Consider the following 10,634-nt stretch of genomic DNA (forward strand, 5'->3'; position numbering starts at 1 on the left):
AGCCCTTAGTGGTTACCACTGAGTTCTGGTTTGTCTGAATTCATCCATTCTTATCTCCTTGTAAAAAGCTCAAGTCTAAGGGGATCAAGGACTTCCACATGAAACCAGAAACTCTGAAACTTGTAGAGGAGAAGGTGGGGAAAAGCCTAGAAGATATGGGCACAGAGGAAAAATTCCCAAACAGAAGAGCAATCACTTGTGCTGAAAGATCGAGAATTGACAAATGAGACCTCATAAAATTGCAAAGCTTCTGTAAGGCAAAAGACACTGTCAANAAGACAAAAAGGCCACCAACAGAATGGGAAAGGATCTTTACCAATCCTAAATCTGATAGGGGACTTATATCTAATATATATAAAGAACACAAGAAGATGGACTCCAGAAAATCAAATAACCCTATTAAAAATGGGGTACAGAGCTAAACAAAGAATTCTTAACTGTGGAATAGCAAATTGCTGAGAAGCACCTGAACAAAATGATCAACATCCTTAATCATCAGGGAAATGCAAATCAAAACAACACTGAGATTCCACCTCACACCAGTCAGAATGGCTAAGATAAAAAATTCAGGTTATAACAGATGCTTACTAGGATGTGGAGAAAGAGGAACACTCCTCCATTTTTGGTGTGATTGCAAGCTCGTACAACCACTATGGAAATCACTCAGGTAGTTCCTCAGAAAATTGGATATAGAACTACTGGAAGATCTAGCAGTTCCTCTCCTGGGTGTATACCCAAAAGATGTTCTGACTTGTAATAAGGATACATGCTCCACTATGTTCATAGCAGCCTTATTTATAATAGCCAGAAGCTGGAAAGAACCCAGATTTCCCTCAACAGAAGAATGGATACAGAAACTGTGATACATTTACAAAATAGAGTACTACTCAGCTATTAAAAAATGAATTTATGAAATTCTTAGGAAAATGGTTGGAAGGATATCATCCTGAGGAGGTAACCCAATAATGAAAGAACACACATGATATGCACCCACTGATAAGTGAATATTAGCCCAGAAATTTAGAATACCCAAGATACAATTTGCAAAACACATGAAACTCAAGAAGAAGGAAGTCTAAAGTGTGAATACTTTGTTCCTTCTTAGAATGGGAAACAAAATACCCAGGAAAGGAGTTATAGAGACAAAATTTGGAGCAGAGACTGAAGGAATGACCATCCAGAGACTGCCCCACATGGGGATCCACCCCATAAACAACCACCGAACCCAGACACTAGACAGATGCCAACAAAAGCCTACTTACAGGAGCCTAATGTAGCTGTCTCCTGTGAGGCTCTGCCAGTGTCTGGCAAATACAGAAGTGGATTCTCACAGTCATTCATGGTTGGAGCATAGGGAACCCCAATGAAGGAGCCAGAGAAATACCCAGGGAGCTGAGGGGACTGAAGCCCCATAGAAGGAACATCAATATGAACTAACTAGTACTCCCCAGTGCTCCTTGGAGCTATACCACCATTCATAGAAAACACATGGTGGAACTTGTGGCTCTAGCTGTATTTGTAGCAAAGGATGGCCTCGTTGGTCATCAATGTGAGGAGAGGCCCTTGGTCCTGTGAAGGCTTTATGCCTCAGTACAGGAGAATACCAGGACCAGGAACGGGAGTGGGTGGGTTGGGAAGGAGGGGGGAGGGGGAGGGGATAGGGGATTTTTGGGAGGGAAACTAACAAAGGGGATAACATTTGAAATGTAAATAAAGAAAATATCTAAAAAAAAAAAGAAAAAAGAAAAAAATAGACTTGAGCCAGAAGAAGCAGAGCTGCGTGGGTAGCCTAGGAGAGTTGTTACAGTTGGGAGCTGCTAGTACTGGGAAACCTGGGAGAACAGACCGTTTAAGCAGAGGGGAACTGAAGGAAGAACAGTTGGTTAGAAGACACCTTTGAAAGGGCTGGGCTAGAAACTGGGAGCAGGGCTGGCAGAGAATTAACAGAAGTGGTCACTCTTTATAGAAAAGAAAAAAAACACATTTTACACCCTATGGCACAGAGAGAATGAATAAATTAAATGCTGTGAACAGATGGAACAGATGTATATCTGATTTAAGCCATGAGGACAATGAAACGTGAATATTTATTCTTGTGGGGTTGTTGAGTCACAGTGCTGAATGGGCAAGATCTTTGTTGGTCTCCAAGTTCCTGTTCCCTCCCTACTTGTGAAACATTTATGTAATGTTCCTTTATTACAGACCTATCTTGTGTCCTAGGGACAGAATAGAACTGATACACTCTGCTTCTTCATGTTGTGAGCTCTCTATGTGCTACTGTAGGACACACAATAACAATTCAGGTGATGGAGAAATGTCAAAGTGTCAGAGAGAATGTCCTCAGGGAGATTAGCCACAATAATGTGTAAATGTCCTCTTCTGTTTCAATAGGAATTCTACTGCTGTTACCCAAAATATGAGAAGTCATAAAGATACTGTGCGAAAAAGGAAAACATCATACCACCATATGCAAAAACATCTTTCAGCATCTCACTTAAAATTGGGATTAATAGCAAAGGAAAAGCAGAAACTTCAAGGTTCACAAACATACTAAAACACATACCACAAAATTCTGGTTTCGCTGGAAAACAGACTAAACTGATCCCTCTGTCATGCCAGCATTCAGTCTTAGGGACCACAACCCAGAGAGCTGCATACCTCTTGTCTTCTATGACTTCTTTCATGGTGAGCGCAAATGACTCTGCCTTGAGACTCTGTAGCTGAATAGAAACACCAAGGTTCTTTGCTTCTACTCGGACCATGTTTTCAGGTTGGTCAGCAAAAAAGGGAATCCCCACCATGGGTACTCCATGCTGGACGGCCTCCATTACACTATTCGTACCCCCATGAGTGACAAACAGACGAATGCTAGGGTGAGCTGTTACAAAAGAGAGATGATCCAAGATTTCACTATGAAAGCATCAGATACCAGGTGAAGCAGAAAAAACACATGAAATATCCAGATGCTACAGAGAATGGACCTAGTGGTTTTACTTTTGATATTTTCAGTGTTCCAGGATATGATGTCTAACCTTCCCTCTGCAGAGAAATGATTACTTCAATCCAAAGACACCTAGCTACAAGGAGAGTGAAAAGCCAGACATGTTTCCTGTCCTCCTATTCATCCTCATCTCTTCCACTAATGCTTTTATCTTCCCTTTTCTCACCTCTGCCTTCTCTTGCTTTCCATATCTGCTCTCTTATAAGGCTTATATTCTGTGTGCTATCTCCTCTGCTTCAAGGAAAGATTACAAAAGGGGATGGTAGACCAGACACACACACACACACACATATATATATATATATATATATATATATATATATATATATATATATATATATATGTTTTGATCCATCTTTAAAGCAATCAAACATTTCTGATGATCATATAGAAAGAATCCCTAACTATAACTCACATAAAATCTACCCATGTTCCCTGGAAGGTCAGCATATTCCTAATGTCCTCAAACCCCCAAAGTTCATGTGTCTAAGTTTTGAACCTGTAGCTGACAACCAAGATGTGTCTACATTCTAACATTCATATTTGTGTTTTAAAATTGGTGAAGTGTTCTCACACCATTGTGATAATAGTAGTAACAAATAGTGCCAACTGCCCCAGAAAGTGGTTATAGTTCGCATATTTTCCAAGATGGTATTAGATTAATCCTATTCAATCTTAGATACTGTTAAGTCAAGGCAACATAACTTATCATATCTAAATAGGGATGTAAGACCAGTCTGAGTTGGAAAAAAATTTAAAAAGTTACTGCAATAGAAGTCTAGAGTGCAGCCTGATTCCTCCAAGAAGCTGCTGTCCTCCAGCAGCTGTGACTGCCTGCCTCCTGGAGATAAATCTTTCCCTATCAGCTGCCTTCTCTTCTGCCAGTCCAAGCATTCAGATATCAGATATTAATTAAGTCCCCAAGACAAGTGAATGGAAGGAAAGTAAGAGGTGTAGGAGGAGCTTACCCAGAAGGTCAGTCTGTGGAAGCCAATCCATGATTTTGACATTTGGGGCCAAACTGACATCTTTGGGCCATTGAGAAGCCTTACAAGTCCATAGCACCCCTTGAGGGAGGCGAGCAAAGGCGCTGTTCATCTCCTTAATAATTTCCTTGGTCTGAAGCATGCTCACTATAGAGCCCAGGGCCACAAGTACAAAACCTGAGTCTCCAAACTGAGAGATAAAATTCTCCAACTCCTAGAAGAATCATAGAGGCAAGAAGACAGAGGAGGTGGTTTGTAAAGGCCAAGGCAGCATGACATGAAAGCAGACTGGGTATTGAATAAATCTTTGCTTCAGTTGCTCATGTCCTATATGACAAAAGTCCTTTTATAGGCCCTCAGCAAATGTGTCATGTATACTGTGTTCATGTTTACATCTTTTACTAGCAGCCACATCTTCACCATGAGCTCTTATAAATTGTGTAGCCTGTGGTTTTACTGACAGAAGTCTATTTCCATAATTTCCCAGTTTATTTTGAGTCACAATCTTAGGTACAGAACTCAGACTCAGTTGCTAAGTGTGATGTTGATGGGTCTCCAAAAAGTCACATATAAACATAGAATTTGAGGGGAGGTGGCTTTGGGGACTTCTCTGTTGCCCAAGAAATCACTGTCTCTGCCATACCATGGGGTTACACAGGTTGGTGCTCAAAGTGTTGCATATGTCAAACCCTGAATATTAATGTTGTAGGAGTCTGAGTTCTCAGCCTTTAGCTGACAACCAAGATATGTCTACATATGTATAAATATATGTATATGTATACATATACATGTACACAAGATTTTATTTCAGTAACTAATTCCCGTTGCTTAAAGTATAACCTTGGGAGTAACCTAATTTTTAAGTGTAGTTCTCTGTTAAAAATTGAGGTCCCTCCAAACCTTTTTTTAAAATATCAATTGCATTATTTTATAAGTAGGCTACAATTATACAATAGAATACCCAAATTTTCTTCGCCAGCTTTGTTCTTTTCATTTGGTTTTGTTTTGTGTCTTTGGTTACAGAGCAACAATAGACTCATAGAATGAGCTGAGAAGTACTCCCTCTACAACTGCCTCAAATATTTATAGAGGAACTGCCATTGATTTTTAGTGTTTCACTTAATTTGCCAGTTAATCTATGTTATATTAGACTTTCCTGATGAAAGATTTTGTTTGACTTTTCCAACCTAATGTAATCTCACAAGTTTCAGATGTTCTATCTCTCTGAAGGCCAGCTTTGTCAACAGATACCCAAAGGAATTTGTCTATTCATGTAGGTCACCTAATTTGATGATACATCTTGCTTGTGTGTTCCCCTTAGGATCTTTGTTGTTTTAAATAACTAGCAATTTTTCTCTTTAGGAAATTAATTATTTGATTGTTCTTTCTCATTTTCTCAACGACTCTAGTGGTTTGCCAGTACACTGTTCTCTTTTGTTCTGTTGATTCAAATGTTTTACTATTCATTGTTTCAATAATCTTTGCTGTGATTTTTCAACCTCTCCTTTTAAAGAGTATGCTACTTAGTTCTATCCTCATTATCTATTTCCATACAGTGAAAGGTTATATTATCAATCTCAATTGCCTTGTCTGCACCAAAGGAGATAATGACAGCCACAAAGGATGTCCTGATTTGTTTGTATTGCACTTTATTATCAGAATGTGTTTTGTCTCTTTCTCCTTGATATATAGTATTTTCAAATGTTCCTCTTGATTTCCCCCCTTTGTCTCATTGGCTGTTTTAGAGCATGTTGTCTATTTTTGTATATTGTTGATTTCTATATCATCCCACTGTGATATGAGATTTTTGAATTAATTCAAGATTTTGAAATTTACTGGGGTTGTTTTCATCTGACTGTGTTCTAATGCGCAAACCAAGGATTTTGTTTTGTGCATTAGAGAAGAATATGTGCCCTGTTCTTACTAGAAAATATCCTTGAGTTAGAGAGATGACTAAGCATCTAAAAGAATTTACTGTTCTTACAGAGGACAACATTTCAGTTTGCAGGAACCCACATAGCAGGTCACAGCCCTCTGTAACCCTAGCTTCAGGGAATCTGATGCCCTCTTCTGGTCTCTTCTGGGCCAGGCACACATATGTCTCATGGACAGGCATATATATGCAGGACAAAAATTCAAGACATATAAAATAATTTTTAAAATAAATTTAAAGAATATATATTCCAAATAGTTCTGATTAGATTATAGTGTTGATGGAGATGATAATGGATATGGATAGTCTTCTCATTCTATAAAGGCAGAATTTAAGTCTTAAGTTATTATCTATAACTTCTTTAAATTCTTTACATTTTTTTCATATTTTTATTTCATATTTGTTGCATATATGGTGTATTTCTTACATCTTCTCTGTGAATTAACTGTTTCACATATTTTAAATAATGTAATTGTAAAGTCTGATAAACTCAAAATTTCCAATGGTTATGTACAGTCTTTAATCTTCTGTGAAATTTTTAATACAAAATCAGCTTCTTATATCGACAACCACAACTGTCTATTTTACTTCTAACATGATCCTTAAAGAAACATATGGTCAAATACCCTACAGAGTAAATTCCACACTGCATTGTCAGGCATTCCTTCAAAACATTTCTCCTCGCTTGTCTTTGACAACTATTTCATCTCTCTTTGTGTCAGTATCTGATTCACTTGTCTAGAAGGTGAGGACTCTGTCATTCATCCCTAGATCTCTAAATGTAGATGAATCTTCTACATTTACTTGGAGATGCAGTCAGGGAACCCAGAAGGTGACTGTCTCACTTCCACATCTATATACTGCACCCCTTCTCCTCCAATTTGAGTTTTCAGAACATTTGATCCAAAACCCAAAGCTAATAACTCCTGCCAGCAAAGAATAAAAAGTCATATCATTCAATGATCACTCCCCAAAACTTTCTTCTCACTTAGTGCAAGGAAAGGTAGGGACTTTGGCACACAGTAGAACCAGAGGAATCTGTACTCTCTCTGCATTTAGATGAAAATAGGAGAAGCATCACCTTCATGATTGTGGGAAGCAGCAGCCAAGATGGCGCCCTGGCTCAATGCCAAGTCCCATGATTCCCTGCTTGTTTACCAAAAACCTGATTATGCACACCTGAATGATCATGCGCTGTGCACCTGCATGATCACACACTTTGCACCTGCATGATCATGTGCTATGCACCTGCGTTCCAATCATTTCAACCACTATATAAAAACACAGGGGTTCATTCCTCCCAGCAAGGGACAGGGAAGTATTGAAGATAATGTCTACAAAACAACAATCCTGCAATGACAGGTAACAACCAATCAAAATCTATTAGCTCTCTGTACTTTTAGTTTTTCAGTAGCAGTGATTTTGAGCCTCCATCAATGATGTAAACTACATGGATAGATTATAATAGCTGAATGAAATTTAAAGGGCTCAATTGACTGGGGACACAGAATAACAGACACAGATCTTATTGCCACTCCTGCTAAGTTCTGTCTAGATACATGCCTTCTGAAAGAGTTATATGCTTCATTACGAAAAGCATGCATCCATAACAAATACAAAATGTACAGACATTTGCTGCATTTTATACATATGTGTGTGTATGTCTGTGTTTGTGTGTTTGTGTGTGTGTCTGTGTAATCAAATTTCAATCAGAAATATCAATAATAACTAAAAGAGTCATTCTATCAAATCCAGTACTACAGAGGGACAAAAAACAAAACAAAACAAAACACCACATATTTCTTATCATATAACCAGATCTTCAACCTTAGCATGGAGCATTCTGACACTGTACTTACACAGCCCTAAAATTATAGGCTGCAAATATCTAACTTAACTTAAGACACTTCCCTTCAGGACATCTCTCCCAAATGACAACTCCCACCTGATTATTGAAGGTCTCTGAATACAATATAAAGTGAAAGCTAATGTGTCACTTACTTGGGGTATTGGCTGAACAGGTTTGTCCAGTAAACCTCCCACATAGACTGTGTTGGGAAACAGGGGACGAGCAAAATCCAAGGCAAAGTCAGAGTTGACAAACCACAGCTCAGCTTTCAGTAGAAGTTCAGACAACACTGGCCGAGAGCCTTCTGCAAAATGCTCCTGGATAGCACTGTCATATTGAGAAAGGATTTCCCTTTGCTTCATGGAGAAATCAAAGAACATCAGAAAGTTCTTCACTCGGCCCCAGAAGTCCATTTGATCAGTAAGACCGGAACCATACACTGGAGCATAGGACAGGGGGGCGCTTGGTAACGCAAAGTCTATGTAGCTAAATTGACAGGGAAGAAAGGACACAAATCTTTTCCCAAGCTTTTCAACAGTCAGCAAAGCACAGATGTCTACTGAATCAATAAGTACTAGGTCAAAGTTCTCATCTTTTAAGAACTCCATGATGTCCTTTCTGCTTAATAAGTGACTACATAAGTCCCCAAAGTATCGATGAATCTTTAGAAGGGTGTTATGTTCAGACCTGTAATAAACAAACAAATAAATAAAAACATGAGAAATATTTTGAGGAGCTTTTTCACACTATTTAGAATGATGCTGTGCATAATTCCCAAAGGATATTTTGCTTATTTTGAAACAATTTAGTATTTAACATTAGATATAGGATCCTCACTTATGGATAGTATTAAATATTTGCTAATGATATTTTTAGAGTATGAAAGCATATGAATACAAAAATTAAACAAGCTCAGGCGAGATTGCCATTCTCTCTCTGGTGACTCTCTAAGGCAGGGGTGCACAGGTAAACAGGTAGAAGCCCTTGAAGAAGAACGTTAAAAATCCCTTAAAGAATTACAGGAAAACACAACCAAACAGGCGAAGAAGTTGAAAAAAACCGTCCAGGATCTAAAAATGGAAGTAGAAACAATAAAGAAATCACAAAGGAGACAACTCTGGAGATAGAAATCCTAGGAAAGAAATCAGGAGCCATAGATGCAAGTATCACCAANAGAATACAAGAGATGAAAGAGAGAATCTCAGGTGAAGAAGATTCCATAGAAAACTTTGATACAACAATCAAAGAAAATGCAAAATGCAAAAACACCCTAACCTAAAACGTCCAGAAAATTCAGGACAAAATGAGAACACCAAACCTAAGGATAATAGGTATAGATGAGAATTAAGATTTTCAACTTAAAGGGCCAGTAAATATCTTCAACAAACTTATAGAAGAAAACTTCTCTAACCTAAAGAAAAAGAGGCCCATGAACATGCAAGAAGCCTACAGAACTCCAAATAGACTGGACCAGAAAGAAATTCCTCCCAACACATAATAATCAAAACACCAAATGCACNAAACAAAGAAAGAATGTGAAAAGCAGTAAGGGGAAAAGGTCATGTAACATATAAAAGCTGACCTATCAGAATAACACCTGACTTCTCCTCAGAGTCTATGAAAGCCTGAAAATCATGGAAAAATATCATAAAACCATAGGAGAACACAAATGCCCAGCAAAACTCTCAATTACCATAGATGGGGAAACCAAAGTATTCCGTGACAAAACCAAGTTCACACAATATCTTTCCATGAATCCAGCCCTTCAAAGGATCATAAAGGGGAAACTCCAACACAGGGAGAGAAACTACACCCTAGAAAAAGAAAGAAAGTAATCTTTTAACAAACCTACATGAAGATAGCCACATGAACAGAATCTCAACTCAAACAACAAAAATAACAGGAAGCAACAATTACTTTTCCCTAGTATCTCTTAATATCAATGGACTCAATTCTCCAATAAAAAAAAAATGACATAGATGAACAGACTGGATATATAAACAGGACCCAACATTTTGCTGCGTATAGGAAACCCACCTTAGGAACTAAGACAGACAATACTTCAGAGTAAAAGACTGGAAAACAATTTTCCAAGCAAATGGTCCCAAGAAATAAGTTGGAGTAGACATTCTAATATTGAATAAAATCGACTTTCAACCTAAATTTNTAAAAAAACACAAGGAGGGACACTTCATAATCAAAAAAGGTAAAATCTACCAATATGAACTCTCAATTCTGAACATCTACTTATTATTTAATTCTCAAAGCACTCAATGTTATTAATATGTTTGATATATAAAATACATTCAAATAATAAAAATTTAAAGAAAAAAAGAAATAATTCTGCAGATAGATAAACATAAACCTATAATTCAAACACTCCGGAAATGGAAATAGGAGGATGAAGAGTTTAAGGTCACTCTTAGGATTGTGGTTTTGAGGCCAGCAATGCCTGGGCCAAATAAAATTGGGACTCACTTAGAGAAAAATGATTTCTAATATGTTTTATGGAAAGAGGCCCTGTAGCCTGAATTATTGTTTCTGTTCTGTTTAAAGATACACAGCCATTAGGTTTACTTCCTATGGAAACCATATTGCCTTACACAAAATAAAGTATGCTATTTAATTAAAAGAAGGAGATACGTAGAAAGTTGTTTCCATACTCCTCCATTGCTGGTGGGATGGCAAGCTGGTACAACACTCTGGAAATCAGCCTAGCCATTCTTCAGATAATTGGACATAGTACCTGATGACCCATACGTACGACTCTTGGGCATATGCCCAGAAGATGCTCCAACATATTATTGGACACATGCTCCATTATGTGGAGCTGGAATGAACCCAGATATCCTTTAAAAGAGGAAT

The 10,634-nt window shown here is 37.9% G+C and overlaps 1 protein-coding gene across 1 annotated transcript in view; it reads right to left on the reverse strand.

Moving 5' to 3' along the window:
- Nucleotides 1-1,766: 1,766 nt before the first annotated feature.
- LOC110315406 (UDP-glucuronosyltransferase 3A2-like) overlaps nucleotides 1,767-10,634 on the reverse strand; it is a 25,152-nt gene continuing 16,284 nt past the window's right edge. The window contains exons 4-6 of the mRNA XM_021189472.2: nucleotides 7,922-8,456; nucleotides 3,970-4,201; nucleotides 1,767-2,878 (exon numbers count right to left, since the gene is read on the reverse strand). Coding sequence (XP_021045131.1) covers nucleotides 2,406-2,878; nucleotides 3,970-4,201; nucleotides 7,922-8,456 — 1,240 coding nt within the window. The 3' untranslated portion in view covers nucleotides 1,767-2,405. The remainder of the gene's footprint in view (nucleotides 2,879-3,969; nucleotides 4,202-7,921; nucleotides 8,457-10,634) is intronic.

Source organism: Mus pahari, unplaced genomic scaffold, assembly GCF_900095145.1.
Source record: "Mus pahari unplaced genomic scaffold, PAHARI_EIJ_v1.1 scaffold_9477_1, whole genome shotgun sequence".
NCBI classification, from domain to species: Eukaryota; Metazoa; Chordata; class Mammalia; order Rodentia; family Muridae; genus Mus; species Mus pahari.